At 38.7% G+C, this 24439-nt stretch overlaps 1 protein-coding gene across 30 annotated transcripts in view; it reads right to left on the bottom strand.

The window, feature by feature from the left end:
- tcf7l2 (transcription factor 7 like 2) overlaps positions 1–22149 on the bottom strand; it is a 123696-nt gene extending 101547 nt beyond the window's left edge. For 29 of the 30 annotated variants that reach the window (XM_068224508.1, XM_068224518.1, XM_068224517.1 and 26 more), the window contains exons 1-3: positions 21662–22140; positions 21449–21515; positions 21162–21286 (exon numbers count right to left, since the gene is read on the bottom strand). In XM_068224508.1, the coding sequence (XP_068080609.1) occupies positions 21162–21286; positions 21449–21515; positions 21662–21850 (381 nt within the window). In that variant the 5' untranslated portion in view covers positions 21851–22140. Of the gene's footprint in view, positions 1–21161; positions 21287–21448; positions 21516–21661 lie in introns of all 30 variants that reach the window. The other variant, NM_131259.3, reaches the window with a different exon arrangement.
- Between the last annotated feature and the right edge of the window lie 2290 nt (positions 22150–24439).

The following is a 24439-nucleotide window of genomic DNA, read 5'->3' on the forward strand; positions in this document are numbered from 1 at the left end:
CCCGTGATATATGCAAAAGTCTATGCCAAAAAGAGAGAGAGAGAGAGAGAGAGAGAGAGAGAGGGAGGGTGGGAATGCAAGCTAGAGACAGCAGGCTTGTATGGAATGTGGCTAAATAGTGTGCTTTGCTTTAACGAACTCTGAGGTGATGCAATCGTTCCTTTCTGGGTCTTTTACAGTGAAGTGTTGAAAACAATGAGGGCGTGCCGAGAGAAAGGCTCATGGGCACAAAATGTGTATGATACCTCACCGACCGATCCACTACTCCACCCCCCTTCCCCTCACACACATTGTGTCATACTCACATAAATATACAATAAGACGTCCGACTTACAGCAAACAATGGCGGATAAAATGCTCCCCTTCACAAACCAACACAAAAACAGACACAAGACCCACACATATAGATACAATAGGCTCAGCTCAGGTGCATTTAAACCAAATAGCCCCTGCTTGGAGATTTTGCACACACACACATGCACAAATATAGGTCTACACGTGCACGCATACACACCCTTTCCCCAGGGCTATAGGATTAAGAGGTCTGTCTGGCTGACAGCGAGCCCTTCCTTCCCACGTACCCTGTCAATTCCCTTCCTCCCGCCTGCTCGGCCCCTCGGCCCTGCTCTGCCAGCCAGAGAGGAGGACACACCTGAACTTGACATCGATCTGCTTTTCTCAGCACCACACACATGCAAAATCAAACACCACAATACAAAATCATTGTGCTTGAATGAGGCGAGGATGGTACTGAAAGTAGAAGAAATGTGAGGATATGGTGATGACTGATTTCAATTTTGAATTTGAATTGATTTATTTGACATGCACAACAATACATTGATCTTAAAAGGAAATATGCTTTAAGCCAAGTTTTAGCAAAAACTGCTATTTTCCACCTGCAGCCCCTGGACAGGTAGATCTCAAGCCTAGCGGAACTATGCGCTGACAAATAGCATCGACGTGCTCATGGCGACCCGAGTTAGATTTCCGGCTCAAGGTCCTTTGGCGATAATTCCACTTTCTCTTCATTTATAATTATATTTTATATATGAGCCTATATATATATATATATATATAGGCTCACTGAAATTAAACAATCAAACATAAATATGCAAACAATGTTTCCTTTATATAGTATTCTTTCAAAATGTTCAAAATGTTCTTTCAGTAGCTATGTTACCATCCAAAACTGCGAAATTAACTTTAAGCGTAGAACCGTAATATTGCATAAAAGAAGTGCGAATAAAGCAGCGTTTCCATCCATGAGTCAAAGAGAACTAAATCGTCACTTCCTGATTATCTGGTGCCAATTATCAACAGTAAAAACGGAAGAGTGGTAGGAGAAACTGTGTCAGTCTTTCTTTATTTAATAAATGACTTGCGCTGTGGTAGTGTTTAAAGGTGTGAGGCCCTGAGCACAGACGCTCTTGATTCTGGAGGTCATTAATAATATAATAACACTCATACTGAAATGGTAAGCTGACAGCAAACTGAATCTATATCTGAATCATTTCACCACTCAAAATCAGTTAATTTAACTTTAGTTAATGTAATGACACCTACAAAGACATTTATTTATCTTACTATATATTAATTTCTTATTTGATAATAACACATTAGAATCAAAATGTTGTAATCATTTAATTAAATGGAGTTAATAATAATAAAATTCAGTTAAATAAAATGTTCACTGTTTATATAATTCCATTACATAACATTTATTAATTACACTCTATTGTAAAGTGTTACCTGTGCTTTCTCATCCTTTTGCAAGTTAATTTATTTATTAAGTCAACGTGGCTAAAAACTATGGAAGACCAGTTTATTATCATTATTAACTTCGATCATGCATTTACAATCAAGTGATACAACAAGTATGTTTTTGGATATTATACTTGTAAAATAATCTTTTAGGCCAGTAACACAATGATACCATTTATTAATTGAAACAATATAATTATTTCTAATGAAATGCTTTTTCAACTACCTCTGAAAGAAGAAAGTGTGAATATGTTTCAAATCTCATTAAGGCTTGTATTTGGTTTGTTCATTTATGACTGGCTTGACAAAATTGTATCATAAAGCCAAGTTTGAACAGATACTGTTTGATCACCATCACCAGTTCTAATTGTTAAATTCAAGCTTCAAACCCAACAGCATGATCTGTATCTTATTAACACACGGTGTTTGACCACAGCTACTGGTCTGTAAGTGTGTGTGTGTTTGTGTGTGTGAGGCCATGCCAGTGTCTCTGCTCCAACACCAGATTCTTTAAGAGTCATGGCCTTGAGAGGGAGGGAAAAAAAATGATTGCGGATAATAGGCCTGTTGTTAAAAGAATGGAGGAGAGAAGGAGCAAGTCAAAGAAAGTGGGAATGAGAGGGGAGGAATATTAAAGACAAGAAGATCCCATTTCAGTTTCCAGGTCATCCATGGGCTGTCTCTTCATTTGTGTAATTCTTTGTATAAATTTGTGCCAAATGTCTATGGCCCTTGCGTCGCCTCATATGAACAATTCAAAAATGCCATATCAAGTTAAAAAAATGAAATAGTTCAACTATAAAAATGTGTCTTAAAACTTTGGAATTCTGTTTTATTAGTGCTGGGCGATAAAATCGGTATCGATATTTATTAACAAACTCCATTGTTAATTTCGATAAAAAAGATTAGGTGTTTAGTTTCGGTATGAAGTGCTATAGTATTATTAAAATATGGCTACTGAGCCCACTGCCAGTTGGAAGCAATGCCAATAAGCTTAGGGTGTAAGCTTGTCATTTCCAATGGAGGAAACGTGAACCGCACGCATTTTTATAGTCGAAAACATCTTAAACTTTTCTGAATGCTGCGAGCGCATTGCAATTCCTGTAAGAAGAACTAACCAATTTTCTTTACACCTTGTATGGAATATACACATTTCAGTAATAATGGCAGATTAATTACCTCAGACAAACACTGCAGCGGTTTTTAATTTTCTCCATAAACTTGCATTGGAGCTGCAGCAATGATTTGTCCATTTTTCCTCCTCTGAGAAAAACAGTTGATGGACGGCTAGTTACGAGAGATGCCAGGGGAGCGCAAAGTCCATTGTAAATGGTCAAGGAATCTACGCGCATGCGCTTGTTACTTCAGGTCAGAATAATAACATATCCAAAAATGATATAGCAGCAGTAACAAGATTGAAAACAAAAAGAGATGTACAGTATGGATGTCGCCTGAGGGCTTTTTGGTTTCTTTTCTTGTGCATTCCACTAGCACCCCATCTGAAAGATTTTTTAGCATAGGGGGTAACACAGTCAACAAACTTCACAATTTGTAATGTTGCAGTGTGTATTTGAATAATGATGGCTGGTTCCTTTACCTGAAAGCTCAGACTTAATTTATCATAATTTGTGTTGTTGACAGAGTTTGAGGTTTACTGTGCCATTATTATTCAAACCTTAAAGTTTCCTTTGATTGTTCAGTATGCTTTACCATTGCACATGCTTTGTAACATTTTATTTATCAGGTTTAACAGTTTCTTTAACACTTATGTTTATCTCATAATGAAGAGATCTGATATTTTGTTTAAACATTTTTGTTTTTGACTATTACATTTATTTGCCTTAGTAATGTTAGTAAATTAAATTGAAGTGGTTAATTTTTTAAAAAATCCTATACCTAAATGTATTGTTAAAAAAAATTCAATAATTATTATAATCTATTAATACCGTGGTCATATAAATCCTTATTACCCAACATTTTCAGCAGTGATGCAAACTACTCAGCCATCAGACTGCAAAGTAAAATGATTTTACTCATCTTCATCCCTAGGTTTTGCGGGCATTGGGATGTGCAGACACGTACAGGTAGCTTTGCGCTGTGATAAAAATACGCAGCGAGCCACCATCGGGGCCTGCGCCGGCAAAGCTAGGCTTCAATTTGAGCTGTGGTGATGGACGGCTAATGAGAGCAAAAAAATCCATCCCGTATAACAACAAAATACCACTGACACTCCCGATCGCCAGGTTCCCAAGATGAGACGAGGAGAATAGAGGGCTGGTGGAAGACAGGCAAGGAATGAGAACGCGGGAGAGAGCGAGAGAGAGAGAGGGGGAGAGAAAACTCACAATGATGACACGTAAGTGCAAAGAGCGATTAAGGATTTACTTTCAAAAGGGCCTCCATTGATCTTTTTTGATAGACCTGCAATAAATCAAACCAGATTGACTCACATGAGAACGAAGCCTAATCCTTTAGTCAGATCCAGAAGAACTCAAACCAAACCAGCTGTTAATTTAGGCTTTACAAGATAAAGCAGGCGAAAGCCAACCTGATGTACCCTAGGGCAGGGGCTTACATCATCTCTGTAAAGCAATCAACTTATTGCCAGTTTGGAGAGGTAATCAGAGTGCACACTGGGAGGAGAGAGAAAGACACAATGGCAGAGAAGGAGAAAGTAAGGAAAGGTCCAAATTGCAGAAATGAAGAGGCAGTATGAGAAAAGCAGACAGAGAATGAAGCGGAGGTAAAGACAAAGAGGTCCAGAAAACAGGCCAAGGGTTATTCCATGCTAAATTATGTAGCTATGCTAGAGATATGGCGAAATATGAGAGTTAGGCAGCACAGGCTCTATTTCTTGCCTGGGCACCCTGTAATTTCCCTGTATGTTTGGCCTTTTGCCCATGGCCAGTGCCACTTCGGTCATGCCCGTCAACCACACAGAGTCAGCGCCATAGCCAGCCATGCTAATTAAACCAGTTATTTTTTGCTTGTGTAAGTATGTTTCTTCACCAAACCTTTCCTTTTTTTTTGCTGGATGCAAGAATTTAGGCGCGCCACTATGTCTTTTCTAGTTACTTTCCTAATGTCTTTTTCAGATCCTCATCCAGTTTATGTATGAATATAGAAATTACCTATCTAAATTTGGTATGTGATTTTTATTTCATTAAAATGAGCAAAAACGTATATAGCGGCAGTCTTCTCTTAGTAACAAAGACATGTATGTAGAAAGGTCTGTATGTGTGAACAGGCACTTTTTGAAAATACCGGTAAATTAGTTCCAGCAATTTTCCAGAAAGAGAAGTTGTAACATTACCGGTAATTTGGCGGAATGCTGCGCTGTGTGAATGCAGAAGTTCCGGAAAGAATTCCGGAAAGAGCACTTTTACAATTGACGTGAGATGTCTCCAGCCAATCAGACCATTCACATTCAAGCTGTTTATGAAAATAAAAGCCTTTGAATATTTTTCCAGAAACATTTAGCTGCTAGATGGTAGTTAGATAATGTTTCTATGTTTCTTCTTAATGCCAACTGTCTAAAAAATAATCGATTAAATGCTTATGATATGCTGTTTGTTTATCTTCAAGCTCCACTTCCTTCAGTAGCATGAAGCCTGTGCAGGTGAATCAGCCGGTGAGTGCCAGCACATACACATATTATGTACATCTCGAGATGCGAAAGCGTTCCTCCATATTGTTTTTGAAGTTGTTCACAATAATTATCCATCCATAGAGTTTGTAATGTAGTCAAATGTTTACAAATACAGGCACAGCCGTTTAGAGGTCATTTCTGGTTAATGATGTCATAATTTACCGATATTTTGGAATGGATCTGTGAAAAATTCCGTAATGTTCTTTCCTGTGTGAACAGCGCTTTTTTAATTTACCGGATTTTACCGGTATCACTATGTGAAAGGGGCTTGTGTGTGTGAATGAGTCTATGGATGTTTCCCAGCACTGGGTATTCTTGAGTTGTACTCTCAGTACTGGGATATGGCTGGAAGGGCATCTGATGTGTAAAAAATATCTTTAATCTCTAGAGTAATTCGCAGTTCATTCCACTTTGGCAACCCCTGATAAATCAGGTACTAAGCCGAACAAAAATGAATGAATGAATATTAATACTGCATTTCTTCTCTAATAAATATAATTTAAAATAAAAAATAGAATCCCATAATCTATAATATTAACACAAATATAAATGCATAAGATAAAATGGGAAACAATGATAATGTTGCTGGTTTGGACGGTAACAGGGATGCATCACTCAAACACACCCAGACACGCATCCACTCATTAGGTACCATGTTCTTGCCTTTAATGTTCTGTTTACTACACACAACAAGATCAAATCTGAAATCCAATTCCAGGCCTGACCAGGGCCTTTCACTTTAGTTCTGAGGGTGCCTTGAAAAAAGCCAGGCTTGTAGTCTCTGGAAAGTGTCCAAGGGAAACTGAGGCTCAAGAGTCCAAACAAAACCCCAGGTGAAATCAGAGTAAAAGCAGGAGCCCGCTTCCCCACCTCCCTTTGACACACTGCCTGCACACAGGGATCACTAAGACTTTGGGTGTCTGCTCTACCCAACTAAATTGAAGTTAAATGAGCCAGGGGTTTGACACACATGTGCACATCCATGTAAAGAGCTTGGCACTTCTGTAGCGCTCTGTTGCGCATACTATCTTTAGTGTTGAACTGAGGTCCTCGACTGCCCCTCCTCCTTGTTTTAGTGAGTGTACCACTCAGCCCTGTGCCTTCCACCACCCTCCCCACAGGGTCACACTTTTAATTACACAGAAACAGTAATCCCATCAGACAGATGGCAAACAGGCCTTCACCCAATGACTTTATGCCCAATTGAATCATTACTGATGTTATTTGCTAAATTATAGCAAAACACAAAAACACTGCCGAGTGGGATTTTCACAAGAAGCTAGGAAAAGCAGATGTGCCCTCCTGTCGAGCATCTGTGACAGAGATCAAGAAGGCGTGAAGACGGGAAGTGGAACGCTGGGTCTGTTTTAAATGAATAATATGCTAATCAGTGCAAGCAAATGCAGACCCCTTATTATTCCTTGCGGTAAAAACAAACAAAAAAATTCCTTTATCGGACAAGACATTTCCAACCAACTTGGTTTGGTAAACCACATAACAAGCGCAATTGAGAAGTGACGAGAGTTCCTTTCTTAAAAGAGAGAGCATGTTTGGTTTATGGGCTTTGCTCAGCACCGCCGTTTGTCTTTGGGGAACATCCCAAGAATCCACTCTTTCCTGAAAACCAAACACTGAGCTTCAATCCACAACCTTTGCTGCCAGAGCCCATTCATTCTTTCTCTCACTTGCTCGCTCACTCACTCACTCTTTCTGTCTGTCTCTCTCTCTCATCTTTTCCTCTGCCCATGGCTTCTGTCAACAATTAGCGGTCGCTTCTTCCAGAGTCCCAGACCACAGCACCCCGAGCGTTAAACTATGCAATCTCCCAATCAGTCCCTCAACATAAATTACAGCTTGCAACATCATTTGGGAAAGAGATGCACCCCAGTGCCAATAAACAAACAATTCCCATAAAATTGTTTTTGACAGAATTAATACAAACTCCAAACTAAGCCAGAGTCTTGACTATTCATGCCATGAGCTCTAATAAAGTCAATAAAAATATTTGGAGCCTATAATCTTGGCTTGCAGCAGAGCCTGATTGCTCACCTGTCGTGTTGCTTGGTGTTAATGTATGTCTGATTGGTGCATGTTCTGGCTGGGCCCCAGGGTGTCATATTCCATGCTGGGTGGCTAGACTTCGTGCCACAGTTGGGAGCAGCTCCTCGGTCCAACAGTGGTGCAGTAAATCTACATCTAAGCATTTGGGACAAGCCACACACCATAGAATAACACTAACGTTTTCCATTTCATAAAACATGTCTAGGTGAAAGCAGAATTACGTCTTTGTGCTCCCAGATTGGTATTTTAATTATTGTTTCTAAGCTACTATAAAGCAAAGGGCAAAGGGTCATGGCTTAAGACAACAACTCGGTCACCAAATCCAATTATTTTGAGCTCAGCTCAAATTAGTTCATATAGAGTAGCTGTTTAAAATACTTGTCCCCTGCTTGGCCCTGATAAGACTGGCAGCTTCCCTACAACTGTAGCAGTTGGGTCTTAAGGCATGAACGCTGCTGTAAAGTGATCCAAGAAGCGCTCTGAAAACTTTCAAGCTGTTTTTTTCATGCTTTCCTGACTTTGGGTCAATAGGCCGCTGCCTGCAGTTGTTCTTGTATGAAGAAGTGGGAGATAATGAGCTGGAGAAGGACCTTTAGAGAGCCACAAAAGAAAACAACCAGTATGCCTAAAAACAGGGGATTCCTGGGACATACAAAAAGATTAATCATAACTTCAAGTCAGAAGATGGCAGTTGGGAGGAAGTCAGAAATTACTAACATAGATGCTACTGAAATGAGAGGTTTTTGAAAATAGCCACAGAGCTTCAGGGAACAGCAGTCATGCCCGCCAAAGTGTCTCTGGTTCTCCGTTCTGTAATAAGACAGCAGAAATTTGCAACCAAATGACTGTCAACATAAAATTTGCACACACTTAAGTATCATCAGTAAGATCTGACCACAAAAAGCAACATGAGTGGTTCTCCTCAAGTGTGCGGTTGCACTCCTGGAGTCTGGTCCCAGAGGCGAGTGTGTGGAGTATTTGAGTGTGTAAGGCCGCACAGCAGCTGTGAGAACGGCACAGGGCCAGCTGCTTCCTTGCCGGCTCCGATTTCCTGACCTCACAGCCTGAGAAGCACACAGTCAGGTGACCAGATATAAAACCTTCCTCATGTCCTCAACCACCCGAGCTCAGACCCTTGGGCGAAAGGGCACCCCAAACACCTTTTCTGCTTTTTGCTTTCAAAGCAGAAACACCTTTTTGCTTTGAAGGAATTTGCTGTGCCACCGTGTTGATGAAAGGTTTTAGTTCAGCCTCTGTCTGAGCTCTGTAAACCAATGCCTTTTTCCTCATAGAATTCACTTTGCTGTGACCACCATGTTTGCATACCACAAATCTTGTGTAACTGTCAAGTGGGTTCTCACCACTGAGACTTTACATTAACGAAACAGAGGATATTCAACCACTATAAATGAATACTGTGAAAGTTAGACCCACTGACATGACTCGGTAGAGAAAACGGTTCTGTTTAAAGATTGGTCAATGCTGTCACACCCTTCAGAAGGATAATGAGATGGGCGGAATGGGCATGCAGAGGTGATGGAGAGCCGGCCATGACAGTGGCCTCAGCATTGCGTGCCTTGAGTAAATAGCAGGCTCTATACAGTAATTGTAACTTAATTGCAAACTAGGCAGAGTTCAGGGAGAATGCCAGAATCAAACTAGGTCAGCGAGGGCCCTACTTCAGCGTAACTAAGCTTCTGACCTGGTACTGCTTCCTCAACCTGTCTTCCTTAAACCCCAAGTGATTTAGTTGGTAGACTAGTTGTGATTGAAGACTCTGGGGTGTGTTAGGCCACATTCGGTGAGCCGCCTTGCGGAGCGTGGCCTTCTTCTCGGCTCATTTGAACTGCAATCCTGCTCTTTTGCTCTCAGTGCATCTTTTTGTCATTTGAGAGCTCATGCCCCATTTGTATTATCCACTGAAATGACAGGAGGAGGAAGAGGAGGGGGTTGATGGGAAAAGGGAGGGGCTTGGGGGGGGAGTCAGTCACAAGGAGACAGCACCCACAATCCCCCTGGTTGAGAGAAACACACATACACAAACCCACACACACACTTTCTCCTTGACTAATGTGCCACGACACTCGTACATCACCCGCAAATTGGCCAAATGAATTAACCACGGCCCCTGGTTAGCATTTCAGGCTTTAAATGGATTTTCCCTCTCCTGGCCTAGCCAATAATTGCATTTATCCATCTTGTTGAAGCACGGTTTACACACTTGCTAACATCATGCCAATCCAGCCTACATTTTCTGCTCCAATGGCAGGAGAGGAGGAGATTTGTCATAGGATCATAACAGGTAATTCAAACAACAATTAGTTCAATGACTCCCCCGTATGTCAATGTCTGGCTTCCCCGCAGGAACAGGTTGATGGAGCAAGTGGGTCTTCTGTCGTTTTCCCCCTCCCTGCCTAAGTCTCTCGCATTCATTGTGCTTACAGAGATGAATTGAGCTCTGACGCTTTTGAGTACCGCTCATCCACACCACAAGGCGCTAGCAAACCGAATTCCAAGTAAATGGGCCCTGAAACTATGGACCCTGATTTTTTTCACACGCTCACACTGTTAGTCTGACACAGCACTTGTGTCAAAGTCTGCTGCAGGGGTCATCTGCAGACCCACAAGTGTTTGAACAGTAGTGCATTAGACACTTCAGGGCCCACAGGACAATTGGACAATGTAAACACTGTGGTACTTCCTTCCCAACAGACCTCAATGTCTGGACTATGGTGACCCACTACATGTATCCATGTTCTCACTTACTAGCAAACATCTACTGTCTTCGCCTCCCATACCATAAAGCCACACACACTGTTAGGCAATGTCGTCATCTACTTACATCATTCAGCACATGAAATGAACCTAAGAAAAGTCAAAGACTATAAAGGAATTACCAACCTACATCACACATGACGTCACACAGGTTCAATCATGTATACCGGTAGCAATAGCAAACATGTTTTGTTGTGTGCTAGGATGTCAAAATCAAAAGTCCAAAAACAGAAAACTTAAATTTTCCTGTACACTACACTGCTTTTAATGCCAACCGCAGACGTATTTGGCTAAAAGCCATCATAAGAGCTGAATGGAGTGAGGACCTAATTAATAATGCTTGACTCTGCAGTTCTCATTTCATATTATGTAAGTTTACGCTATGCTGAATCATACACATTAATCATTTTTTATTGCAGCAATGATTTCAGCAAAGACAGTCATTGGTTAATTAAACTGCAGACACTGAATGCTAATAATGAAATGTAAAAATGCAAGTTCACATACCCTGCCATACAGGTGCAGTTTCAAGTCAGAATGCAGTTGTTTTGCTTGCCGATGATTACCCAGGTCTTGTAAAGTAGTCTTTTTTCCTTGTCTTTGGCTAGACAGAACCTCGGTTTTTAGCACTTCAAAGTTTTGAATCTGGAACATTATTTTTTGCACATTTTTGTGAAAGCACTTGGAGTTTCAATGAGACAGCTATATATTTCAAGCTGTATGTGCTTGGGAGGGTGCTATCGCAAATGGACATGTCAGACAAAAGCCGCTTACTTTAACTCTAATTTTGCTGAATAACTGTGCTTATCACTGGGTGACAAGCTGTTAAAACACGCTAAAAGCATTATGTAAATGATATATACAATATGTAATCAATATAACTTAACTCTAATACAACAACAAAGTTTGTACCAGATTCGATGTCATTCCCTTGCTGTAAATGCTAGCACTTCCGGTTAATTTGTCTATAGAATATACAAGATAAGTTACTCCTATTGTTTTGAATAGGGAAAAGTGTAGCGGTTAATATGCCGAATCAACCCCCGCAGTAGCCAATCATAGATCGATATAGACTAAAGTTTCTCAGAGGGAGAAGCTCAGATCAGACGTGTGCTTTTACGACACTTTATGTGGTCAACAAACACACTGAAATTGCAGCGAATACTTGCTTTGCAGACATAAGAAATACATCAACATAAAGCTTGAAATATTAAATGAGCTACTTTTGATTTTAAATGAAACAAATACACCTAAAAACAAGAAGTTTTCAGATTTTTTTAAATCTGTATGAAAAGAATATGAGGTGAAGTATGTCCTGTGTAATGCAGGGAGGATTATAATGTGTAGAACAGCCATAAATGAGGTTGGTGTCATGATCGCATTCCTCTCGAGTGCGCATGTGCACTAGTTCGGGCAACCTGAAAAAATGCAGATTTTATTTGATTCAAACATTAAGAAACGAACCCTTTGAGACAGCTGTTGTTTAAGTTTATTAGGGATTCCAAATATGTAATGTAATTGTAAGCTTGGCAAAGGGTTTTGTAGAATTTGATGTTTCCACATTCAAACAGAATGCCCGAGCATACTGCCCGAGAGGCATTTCAAAGATGGCTGCCATGTGAAATGACTTGCCTTAAAGAGACTTTGGAAAAGTTAAGGCCCAGCGTCAAAACCAGGCTATTGTTAAGTTTTAAGCTTGCACGGATCTGGATCATTTTTCTTCTTAGTGACCTAAAATCTTTCACTTCGACATCCCATGCTACGGCAAAGCAGCCCATTTATCTTTATTGATATTTGAAAAATGCAAAGCGTGACGGCCCATAAAGATACAGGTGCTGTAAAGCTGAAGATAAAGAAAAACTGCCGGTTCTAAAGGGCATCTAAACGAACGTCACATCGCCACTGTCATTGCCTATTCCATACCAGCATCGCTTAAACCGATTGCTGGCCAAAGAAAATAGCTCCAGGTCAGGATTAAACTCTCTTTCCTTATAAATCACTCCTACTCATCGCTAAATCTTTCCATTCACCAGATAGCCGGTGGAGAAAGATCACTATTCACTACGACTGGCAAGCAGTCATCATCTCTATTTAACTCGGAGGGCTGCTGAATTACACCTCCTCTATGTATTTGAGATCTTAACACTGTGAAAGGACACTGGTTGCAATCAGACACCACATCTGCCACCTCTGGCTAACACAGATCAGAGTTGCAGAGCCCTAGGGGCAGCTGGCCAAAGATACACCTCCATTCAATTACACCTCTTGCTCACAATGCAATTGACAATTCGTTCAGCGAGGGAAGTCAATTCACTGCATTTTGGAATCGACCGTACTGAGTGTTCACACCGTCCTCTAATGAGATGTAGAGGCAGCGACAGTTGATCCAGGCTAATCCTTACGGGTGAAAATGTGCAAACAAACAGACCAACATTTCCAACAGTCTGTGCTGAAAACACTTCATGTGTTCTTGCATTCTTCCATCCTCCATTCCAAGTCTATACAGAATTTAGCATTTTAACCAACAGTAGACCTACACATAGGCCTAATATTATTATTTTTGTGTTTCAATATGTTTGAGAAATAACAATAATAATAGGCTACTCATATTAGCCATCATTTTACATCTACAGAATCGTGAGAAAATCGTGATCTTGATTTAAAGCAAATAAAAACTTGATTCTTATCCGCCAGAATCGTGCAGCCCTACCTTGAGGTGTAAATTTTCTCTAATATGAGCTTTACCCTTAAAAAAACAACCCACAAAATAAAGCTGTTATATGACAAGCACAATGCTAATCAGCTGAAAATATTATCTATATTGTTTGACAGCCATACAGTGGGATATAAACAATGAAATTGCATAGCACAAGGCTCCAAAAGCGCCATTGCGTGCCCGTTATTTATCACAGGGAAGGGTTATCTTCAGATAAACAACAAGATCTGTATTTATAAAAACAACTCAAATTCAAGTTCATAAAGCACCTATCTTTTTAACGCATGCAAATATAGGCCCCTTCAGCCACTAATCTTAATATAAACCCCTGATTAGCGGATTAATTTTCTTCTACCCTGGTAGAAAATCTCCTTCACCTTTTGTTCCATTCCGAATGCAGTACCTTTGCTAGAAACAAGCATGCAATAAACTCATTAGTGAACAGACAAGCACACGCGCATCCACACGCACACACTCTGGGCCCTGCTCAGAGCTTATCCCTTGGCAATTAAAAGTTTAATTAGAAGATTAAAAATACATGGGCTGAGTTTTATCACCTATTACTTTCTCAATTATGTGCTTTACCCATACAAAATGCACCCGACATATCTCCAGGACTTAATGCAGATTATCCGAGTAAACAGGATTTCACCTTCTGCGATGCAACATTATCAAATCTCAACTTGCAATCAGAGCTAGAAGACAAACTTGTCAGTGGGACTTTAAATTAGCTCACTTCCTTATCAAAGAGAAACGTTTCACTGGACGGAATAGTAAATACAGAAACAAAAAAGCGACTGGTCAGGCTTCATCTTTTTTTAGAAGCTTCAATATCATGCGTTAATGAAGAGAACTTTGTCCTACTTTCAAGTTTATAAATAGATAGCGGTGGGTTTTTATTTGTTTTTCTGTTGAAGTTCTGTGCAGAAGTTAGACTGAAAACGTATGTCAGTGACAGACTTCCTGTGTAAAGACTGTGATGGTCACTCTATCAGGCTTTTTATCAGAGGAGAATATTTACCACATGTTCTGATGTCATTATGTTTTCTGTACTAGTGGTCCGCCTGACGTACTGACAAGGCTAATCATTATGTTTTAAAGTCTGATAATGTATGTACAGTAAAGTCTTTCTGCCAATGAGCACTGAAACTTGTTCAATGGAAACTTGCACAATCCTATCATTAAGCATACAATTTAGATGGAAGCTCCAGAAAGCATGTGTGTGTGTGTGTGTGTGTGTGCACTTTGGCCCAACCAGAGCACGTTCCAATCCAAACAAAAGCCCAGTGCAACCAAATTCCACCAGCGTCACCCAAGCCTCTATGCTGGAAACCTTCCAGCCGACATTTTGATGACGAGGCGGGAATCAGGAAGCATTAATAACTTAGCCTTGTTCGTTTAACAACAAAAAAGAAGAAGAAAAAAATACCACACACATGGCCTGTCCATCAAACGTGACTATAAACTTGTCACCTCCTCCTTGTCGTTTTTAAGTTCCTGCTGTGTTTTTTCTTTCCCTCATTTTTTTTCCTTAGGAGATAAATGTGAGGCCTGGGGGCTCTATTGTTTGGACATCTAACCAGGAACTGTCGCCACTCTCATTGCCCCCACATTAGCAGCAATTATGCGCCCTATTCAGACTGTCTTTGTGCATCTCCCTCCTCTCCGTCTTCCATCTCCCCCACTATACCACAGCGGGCAAATCGACCCCGCTTTTTCCCGCTTTTCCTAATCCTCAGCTCCAGTCCAATACAGGACAAGATAAACTTCTCTAAATCAAGCAAAGAATAACATTCCTTTACAGCAAGATATAAGCAGTGAATATTATTTTTTTAATCAGATTTCATGAATACTGCAGTAAATCTTAAATGTAAAATTAATTTATTCACCCCTCAGAAATCTCTCTTTTGAACTCATATTTATAATATGAAGCTATACAATATTATATTTGTGCATATACATTAGATAGGTCAGTATTGAAGCCAAATCTGGAGCTTATCTAACAAAAAGATTTTGATAACAATCCAAAAACTTGTACACCCAAATGTATATGTTATAGAAAAATATCAAATACAAATTATAAACAGAAGAAAAATTTTGTTGAAATTTTGTAGGTTGCATTTTTTTCTTTTTCTAATATTGAGCTTAAATTTTATTGTATTCTCTTTCAATTTCTAAATATGTTTGGTGACTAAAATATTATTTCAATAAATATATCTGTAATAAATATTTAATAAATCTGTTTTGTTTAAATGCACCAAAATACATTGCCTATATTCACTGAGAAATAGAGAAAAAAAATATATTTTTAAAATGGGGTGTAACCAATTATGCTGAGCACTGTATATAAATAAAGAACAAATTACATTTCAGTGTGAAAACATAACATGGAAGCTGCCAATTTACTTTGAAATATTACATTATTTGTTGACCAAAATTCTTGTGTGGCTTCTTTTGAATTATTTTGATATTTAACTAATTATTTAGTTCCAGAGTTGTGTTTTAATTTGTTTTTTAAATTGACACAATGTTCCACTAATATTCAGCTCCTTTTTACCAGATTTGTTCAAAAAATTTAATGTCCATAAATCAAATGAAATATAGTGACAAGTCATTATGACCCTTAAATATTCAAAACATATTATACAGTAATTAAATTACAAACAGCTTATTTATATTTATAGAATTTTTATGAACTAACAAACTGATTCCCTCCTGAACTTTATATAAATATAAATAAAATATATACACTACTTTTTGGAGTATTTTTTAAAGAAAATTATTATGTTTTCCCCCTTACATTTATAAAATGTAAAAATAAGTTAAATATTTATTAAAAATTTAAACAACTGAATTCTTATAAATAAAATAGTAGTTTTAAATAAAATTATTACTCCAGTCATTATTCCTTTTATTACTATTAACCATTATAATAATAAGAAGAAGAACAACAACAACAACAATAATAATTTATATTAGAGTGATTTCTGAAAGATCATGTGATAAATAAAAATTCCTCTTTAAAATCACTGGAATAAATTATTAAATTAAATGATAAACTACTTTTGAACAGTTATTTTATAGTGCAATAACATTTCACAATGTGTACTGTATTTTAATGAAATAAATGCCGCCTTGGTGAGCAGGAGAAGCTTATTTTAGAACATTTAAAAATTCTACTGACCTTAAACTTTTGACCGGTATTGAAGGTCAAACAATAAATCAATTAATTAATAAAAATCTCCTAAAAATAATAAGAAAAGCTCTTACATGTTAAAATAAGCAATATGTTCATGTTAAAAGTCACATCTCTTGTCTCATTTAAAATGTACAAATGTATTTACACATTTGAAATCTCGCCCCCATCACCACACACCCCAGTAAAATCTGCCTGTCATTTAAGAATTCACACGCAGCTATCATACAGCTGCACAGGCCTGCGCACGGTGCATGTGCACACAGAGAGAAAGAGTAATTTCATTTCCATGTTTGAGGAGCCCCTCAACGTGTAGGCCAGCAGCAGGACTATATTTAACAGATGACAAAAGTTGCATTCCAGACGTACAGTACGATCTTTGTGTTGATCTTTGTGTATGGAAATAAATGGCGAAGAGGAGAGAGAGGTGAGGGGTGGGGTCAACAACACACAGCTGCTAAGCCAATGCAGACACACAATTTACAACGGCATTTATCTGAGTTCCCCATTTATCAGTTACTCCATTGCGTTTGCAGCTTTAAAAACAAATGCAAAAGAGATAAATCAAGGAACTGACAGATATACAATTGACAATTTAAGGCATTCGCTAAAATTTTATTTTTAAAAAAAAACACATTTTTTTATTTATTTTTCACGATTACGAAATTCTTTACAGTCCACGTCCGAACAAGAAACCTTCATTAACTATTGAACTAGTGCAGAACATTGTGTATACACAACGCTGCCTTGAAAAACACCAGCGTGACACAGGGAGAAAGGAACAATCAGGATAGGGGAAAAAAAAACTCCAGGTTACATTCACACACGATCATAGAGAGCAGCCTGCCAAAATCATCAACGTAAGACAATTGAGCACAGCAAGTCAAGAAAAAAAAACACATCTCAGTAAATATTTACAGCACAAATCTTTTCCATTCATTTACCAAGCACTAACAAAACCGTACTGTACTCTTTCACGGCCCACCCCCTCCGATCTCCCCCCCACCCACATCTGCGATTCATTGACTTTACAATTTACCACATGTCGAGATGGGAGAGGTCGGGACTCTATCTGAATCACGACACAAATATGCGAGTGATTTATTGTTTTAAAAACCATGGGCCGATTTAGCGCAACTCCACTCTTCCTGAGCATTACTCCTATTGGCAGACCATGAACAATTACAGTTTGGACTAATTAAGCCCTGAGAATGTGCTGTGCGCCGCTAATGTCTCACAGGCCCCGCTTTCAGTTTAATGGTGCCAAACTTTGCTCCCCAACTTAACTTGCACAAATCCAAAACAGATTGCACTTTTTTATGGGTGTTTATCAAGCCTTCGCAAACAGAAACCGTTTGGGTTTTTTTTTTTTTTGTTGCAGTGTTGGATGGAAGGAGGAGAAAAAAGGGGAAAAGGAGGAGAAAGAAAGAGGGAGAGAAAGAGGGAGTCTTGCTTCTGCCATTCTTTGTAAACAAAAGTGATTTGCAAAACAAAAGGATGGCAACCTTCTAAATAAACTGGGAGTGTGTATTTTGCGGTGAGCGGCACAAAACGCGAGCGCGTAGCTCAGTGAACCCCCTGCGGATAGCAATTAGGGGCCATTAACATGTAAAGCCAATTTGATAAGGTACGAGTCTATCCCTGTAAATCCGTATTAAACTATCTCCTGCACCTCACACGACAGTCTATTCAACACGCATAATCCATACGATAAAGCTTTGTTGCTGACGTCTCAGCTTAAAAAGATTCAGTCACGCTTATTTAAAATATGTACATGCATGAGGAACGAAGGCATCTACAGTTCAAATATTAATTAATTTGTAAATATTTGATATTAAAGTGCATGTTTTTCTGCTTTGCATTTCTTTTTCTTTGCTCCTAATTTCAGAGAGTGCGTTTGGGTGTTGCAAGTTTTTTTTTTATTTTTATATTTGTTCCTTTTTTAAACTACGCATAATTATACGTTGAAACCTGAAACCTCTGCCAAAAGTCTGCAGGCCTAAGGAATTATGGGGCCAGGGGTGGCGTCAAATATCTTAACATTCATAAGTCAGGGAGGCAGTAAATAAACCCAGCGGATTTACGGGCATAAAGCCCCCTGCCAGAACTCAGCCGGCCAGACCTCTGCTCTACCTCGCTTTCCCCTCCACACAGACCTGTTGAGGTGTGATTTTAGCCTACAGCCACCCAGTTAACCCAGCACCTTTCCAACCACAACACACACACACTGAGTGTGTCCGGCACGCAAACTGCTCTCGATGAAAAGGGGGAAGAGTGGCTATTGTCTGCAGTCTTAGTGAGGGGGGAGAGAAGAGTGCACAGGCATTGTCGGAAGAACGTCATGTCAAATTGCTAAATGCTACCAAATGATCGTAAAGCTTTTCCGATTGAGTGGTTGGAAATACAAACTCACCGTTATTATAGCTCTCAGGGGTCAGGCGAATTAAAACCACTCTCAAACACAGTTAAGGAAAAACATTTCATCACTATTGCAAGAGCGGAGCGTCAGGGAAATTCAGCTGACACAAGGCTTACGTGAATTTTATTTTGTCCTAAAAAAAATTGTCAATTGTCTAATAGCAATACTGGCATTCGGCATACACTCTTCCTTTACAGCTTAAATAATGGTTTATAAATTAATTTAAAATGTTTGAGATAAAATAAAACTGAACTAAATCATCTTCTTTTATTAAATATAATTTAGATTATTTTTTAAAAATGCTCAAAAATTGCTAAAAGCCACGTTGTCGGCAGCTAAACCCAACAAGCCCACTGTGTTCGTTAAACGAAGCGACAGCTAATCGATGCTCAGGTGAATTATTTATCCTCTACTTAAGTAATGCGTTTATGAATACAACGGCTTTCAACTTCAAAGCGGTGTGGGTCGGACGCCCAGGCAGCTCATAGGTAGCAGACCTCATGGCACAAAAAAAAAAAAAAAAAAAACGGGGTGAAGGGCTACAGCGCAATGTCAAAGACTGAGATCTGTAGGCCCGGTTACAGTAGAGATCAAACATTACAACACACAACTATAAAGAAATTCACTATATCTACGGGTAGAATATTTAGGCTAGAGGGCCAGAAGAGTCCTGGGTTGACTCCCACATATAGGGGAGGATAAATCAAACAATGATCCTACTTCCAGGGGAGATCTCTATATTCTTGGTAGCCTTAAATGAATAAGCCAACGATTTAGAGCAGGCTCCATCTCGGCAGGTAGAAGAACTCTCATATTAAAAGCATCTCTGAGATTATTCACAACCGAGCAAAACACGCTGTGTGTCAAATCCTTCCATCATTTTCCTTGCACTTGCTATACTAAAGCGTTCATTATTATTCTGTGCACTTATATTTAAACGTTGAGCATCAGCACAGAAATGATCAGCAGGTGAAAAAAACATTCAGCATGTTTTGGGAAGCGTGCAATTTCCACGACAGTCAGATGTTTCAACAACAAACCAAAAAAATGTCTCTGATATTAAAAAACAGTGTAATAAAATGAAACACCTGAAGTTAAATCCACAATTTCACAGCAGGATATTTCAACTCACTTCAGGTTGCACATCACGTCACTGTCATAAAGCGCATCTTTACGTTTCAGATTAAGCCTGGAGCTGATTAGGGAAATCAGGAATAGCAGTACAATTTTCCTGATCCTTGAAAAATTATTTCCACATAAACAGCATTTTTACAACACATAAACTAGTCTTTTTGAATAAGGAAATGACTAAATCAATCAACTCTAATTCATTCTGATGCCAAGAGAAGTGCTGGACAAATATGCATAACTATGCAAAGCCAAACCCAATCTAAACAACATCATTTGTATTTACATTTGTATATAAACATTATTCAAATGAAATTATCACATGCTGCATGCACTAAACACAAAGTCCATGCCATGAAAACAAATGCAAATATATAACTCAAAATAATTGTTCATTTTAAAATATTTCTGACGCTACTGAGTAATATTTTACTACACTGGAATCAAGTGTGGTATGAGCAATAATGTGCTTTCATTCTGACGATCACAAATTGATTGAATGACTTCCACTAATTACCATAAACATTTCCCATGATGCTCTTTGGCAATAATGTTTATGTGCATTGCATTCTTTAAATAACACGAGCGACATTATGCTAAGCTGGGATAAATGACTCATAAATTAGCTCAGATAAATGACGTTTTATGTGGCACACTGTAAAAATGTTTTCATCGCCATGTCATAAGAGCATCTTTGTTTCCATCCATTTAAACTGTCACAATAATTTCTGTCACTTCTACCTCGATTTTGTTCATAAGGAATTCAATTTAAGTAGCAGAAAAAGGCACAGGCAGTAATAAGCAAGGCACCACTTTGATTTTACTTAAAATATACTTACATTATAAATTAATTCAAGCTTTCTATTTTGAGGGTTTGATATAAAAAGAATGTTATTTTTTGCAAGTGCACAAATCATAACGACAAAAACATTAATAATAGTAATAACAATGTTATTATAAATTCAAACGTACATTAAGATTTTAGTTGAATAAATTAGGTAATCTGCGCTACTGTAAAATTAGGCGTCTAACGTTAGTCTAAAGCAAACGATATAACGTCTAGCAGTTATTCAGGCACATAAACAATTACGATAAAAAATAAGAAGCAGCCGTAAAAATGTTCTTAAACAACCGCAACCTGCCAGAGAGTGTCGGGGAAAACGAAAAGAAATAATAAGAGCAGAGATTAAAGTTCCAGTGTCTGTGTTTTTGTGCACGTCATGAAAGCACATTGCGCGTCCCACTGCACTCGCCGCTCGCGCGGCTCTGTTCACGCGCTCGCTCGCGGGCTGGCAGCGCTCGGCCAGTGTGTCCGCGCGAACGGCGTGCCACTGTACAGTAGTGCAGGCTGTGAAGTGTGGCAGAAGTTCACCAGCCCACCAAAGCAATCCCTAAACATGGACGTGGTGCTTTAGCTACGTGCATGTGGCTGCAGAAAGACGTGAAAAACACTTACTGTGCGCGCGGTCGGAGAAAGCGATCCGTTCGGGAGGTACGGGCTCGTGAGGTCGGGAATCATTATAAATGGATAGCCCGGGTACGGTGGGCTCTTGAACAGCCCTCCATCTTGCCTTTTTGCAGCTAACATGGCGGGGGGGAAAAGAGGAAAACTTTTAGTTTAAGTTACATTCCCAAAAAACTTTGTAAGTTACGTATGTGCAGAAGCAAAGTGAAACCGATGCACCGTGTTGTTGTCCTGTGCAAAAACAAAAAGAAGGAGATTTAGAGAAAAGAAGCACTCACCCTCCTCTAAACTTTCTCTTGTTTTGTCTCTGAAACTTTCAGATCTAGGCGGAGGCCGTCTTTCCGCCTTGAAATGCAACGAAACACAGGGAATGCATTGAATAATCACAGCGAGGAGATCGTTACGTTAGCTAGTTAGCAGCGTGTTTAAGCAGGAAAAAGTGCATGTAAACTTGTGGACAAGTCGCGGATTCGCGCTTATTTGTCACTTACCTCGGAATCCGAAGAGCTGTTTTGATTCGTTTCCGACTCGTTTACGAGAGAAGACTTGACATCTGCTAAATCCCTTTCTGCTGAGGAGTTCTCCGAAATCTTTTCCTCCTGCTCGCCTTCGTCTTTGAAGGAAATCATTTCATCGTTCGCACCCAGATCGTCCCCTCCACCACCGTTCAGCTGCGGCATTTTTCCCGAGGAGCGCTAATTTTGCGGGGGGCCAAAAACACCCAAAAGTTTTTAAACCCTTGATCTTGGTGTGATCCCCGAATCCCGAGTTTTAAGTTTAGGGACTCGCAGTGGCGTTTGGCTGGGTGAGTGTTCAAAACTCAAAAAGAAGAGGGCAATCTTGGCAGAAACAGAAGCCGGAGACGGAGCTGAGGCGCTCGGATTGAGGGAGTTGAAGTTGGTCGGAGTGGTTTTCAGTTCAAAGGCGGCGCTGATTGACAGATAGAGAGGGATGGAAATAGAGAGAGTCTGGATTCGGGATTATTGACAGGGAGAAACACACAAGAAAAAAAATCTAATGAGATTCAAACAGGGAGGGACTTGAAGTGACGTTTTCATAAATAGAGAGGGGCAGGAAAAAGTACTGGAGGGGGAAAAGGGCTTGAACGAGAGAGAGAGAGTGAGTGAGTGAGCGAGCGAGCGAGAGAGAGAGAGAGAAAGAGAGAGAGGAAAAGAGCTTTTGGTGAAGAGCAGGACAGTTAAAGCGAGTCGCCCCTGTTTGCTTTTGTACAGGAATGAATGGAAAAATAGGCGGAAGACACTTGTGCGATAGTCTGCATGCATCTGAGCGGAGAAACGGCACAGCTAGAATCATATTGGCTTCCTTATTTTCCGCAGTTGTTTTAGGAGCTGTTGGTGGGTTGAAATAAATACACTCTCTCCAAACATCTGCTCAAAACAGAAGAGGCTGAATTCAGCTCCAAATCAAACATGCTTGTCAAAATTATTTTATTGCTTTTTATATCACAACTTAAATTACATAGACAGCTTGAATTAAAATTAGATCAATTGTAGAACACACTGCAATATGGTACAGATATAATAATCTTTTAAAAACTGATATTGGCCAGAAATGTATTTTATCACTGACTTTTATTTTACACAATAAAAATTTGTGTATGTACAAAAATACAATTACATATTTATAATTATTGAAATTATAACTCAAAAATACGATTACACATAAAAACAAAAGATTTTATATGCATTATTATATATATATATATATATATATATATATATATATATATATATATATATATATATATATATATATATATATATATATGCACATACATACATACATACATTATAAAAGGGTTGGTTTCGAGACAGACGGAGGAGGAGTGCGACTGGCTAATTGAGGCCACATAACCTGTATTCATTATGAATAAAGACAGTGGGGTTTGGGGTTGAATATCCATTTTCTCATGTTTCTTTTCTCAAAAGTATTTGTATTTCTTTACACTTCTATTGTGTTGCTTTTGGTTTTCAACAAAAATGCAGTACAAAAATGGTATCCAGCTCCCCACAATTGAATATATTTCAAAGGCATCCCTGCGTGTTTGTCATTACTTCCTATATCAGCCTGCTGTCTCACAGCATTCCCTCATTCTACATATTTGGTTACAAAATTTTATTTAAATAAAGCATTTCCTTACATTTTTTTAAACATAATGACAAAGTGAATACAAAGCTTTGTTTAATTTTTTCCTAACTGAATTACATTGGTGGAATTATAAAGAAACATCATTTTAAGGAAGATTTCAATAAAGTATGTATAATTCAATCCACCGAAGAAAAAAATAATTTACATATGAAGTCAGAATTGTTAGCCCCCCTGTTTATTTTTTCCCCAATTTTTGCATGAAGAGAAGATTTTTTTCAACACATTTCTAAACATAATAGTTTTAATAACTCATACTAATCAATGATTTATTTTGTCTTTGCCATGATGACAGTAAATAATTTTTTACTAGATATTTTTCAAGTCACTTCTATACAGCTTAAAGTGACATTTAGAGGCTTAACTAGGTTAATTAGGTTAACTAGGCAGGTTAGGGTAATTAGGCAAGTTATTGTATAATGATGGTTTGTTCTGTTAACTATTGAAAAAATATATAGCTTATTGGGGCTAATAATATTGACCTTAAAATTATAAAAATAAAAAAAAACAGCTTTAATTCATGTCGAAATAAAACAACTAAGACTTTCTCCAGAAGCAAAAATATTATCAGACAACCTGTGAAAATGTCTTTGCTTTGTTAAACATAATTTGGGAAATATTTAAAAAAGAAAAAAAATGAAAGGGGTTAATAATTCTGACTTTAACTGTAAATATACAATGCATGCAAAAATAGCATTGACAACAACATAAGCAAGAACTGGGATCTAAATTAAATGAACACTAATTATATACAGGATATGTTACTTCAATAATCCAGAGAAAGACACCTTTTCACATTCTTTGAGTTGATATGATCCATTGGTCAGGTATGCATCCTTACAGAGCAGGTCAATACGATTGAACAATAACGACTCAGTATTTAAAATGTGCTGTCAGCAGCTGAAAGATGCCCCATTGCTTTCTGACTTCAGAAGTCTGGAGCCTGCAGATACCAGACCAAAGCAGCTGAGCTCCTAGCTAGCATCTCCCTGGATTGCCTCAGCAGGTTACTGAGAGTTCACTTAGATTGGGTGCGTTTTATCAGCCTTGCTAAGCCAAGCCTTGCTCTATTTAGTCCCCGGCTGGATCTAAACATATGACCA

The sequence above is a fragment of the Danio rerio genome, chromosome 12 (genome assembly GCF_049306965.1).
Source record: "Danio rerio strain Tuebingen ecotype United States chromosome 12, GRCz12tu, whole genome shotgun sequence".
Taxonomy (NCBI): Eukaryota; Metazoa; Chordata; class Actinopteri; order Cypriniformes; family Danionidae; genus Danio; species Danio rerio.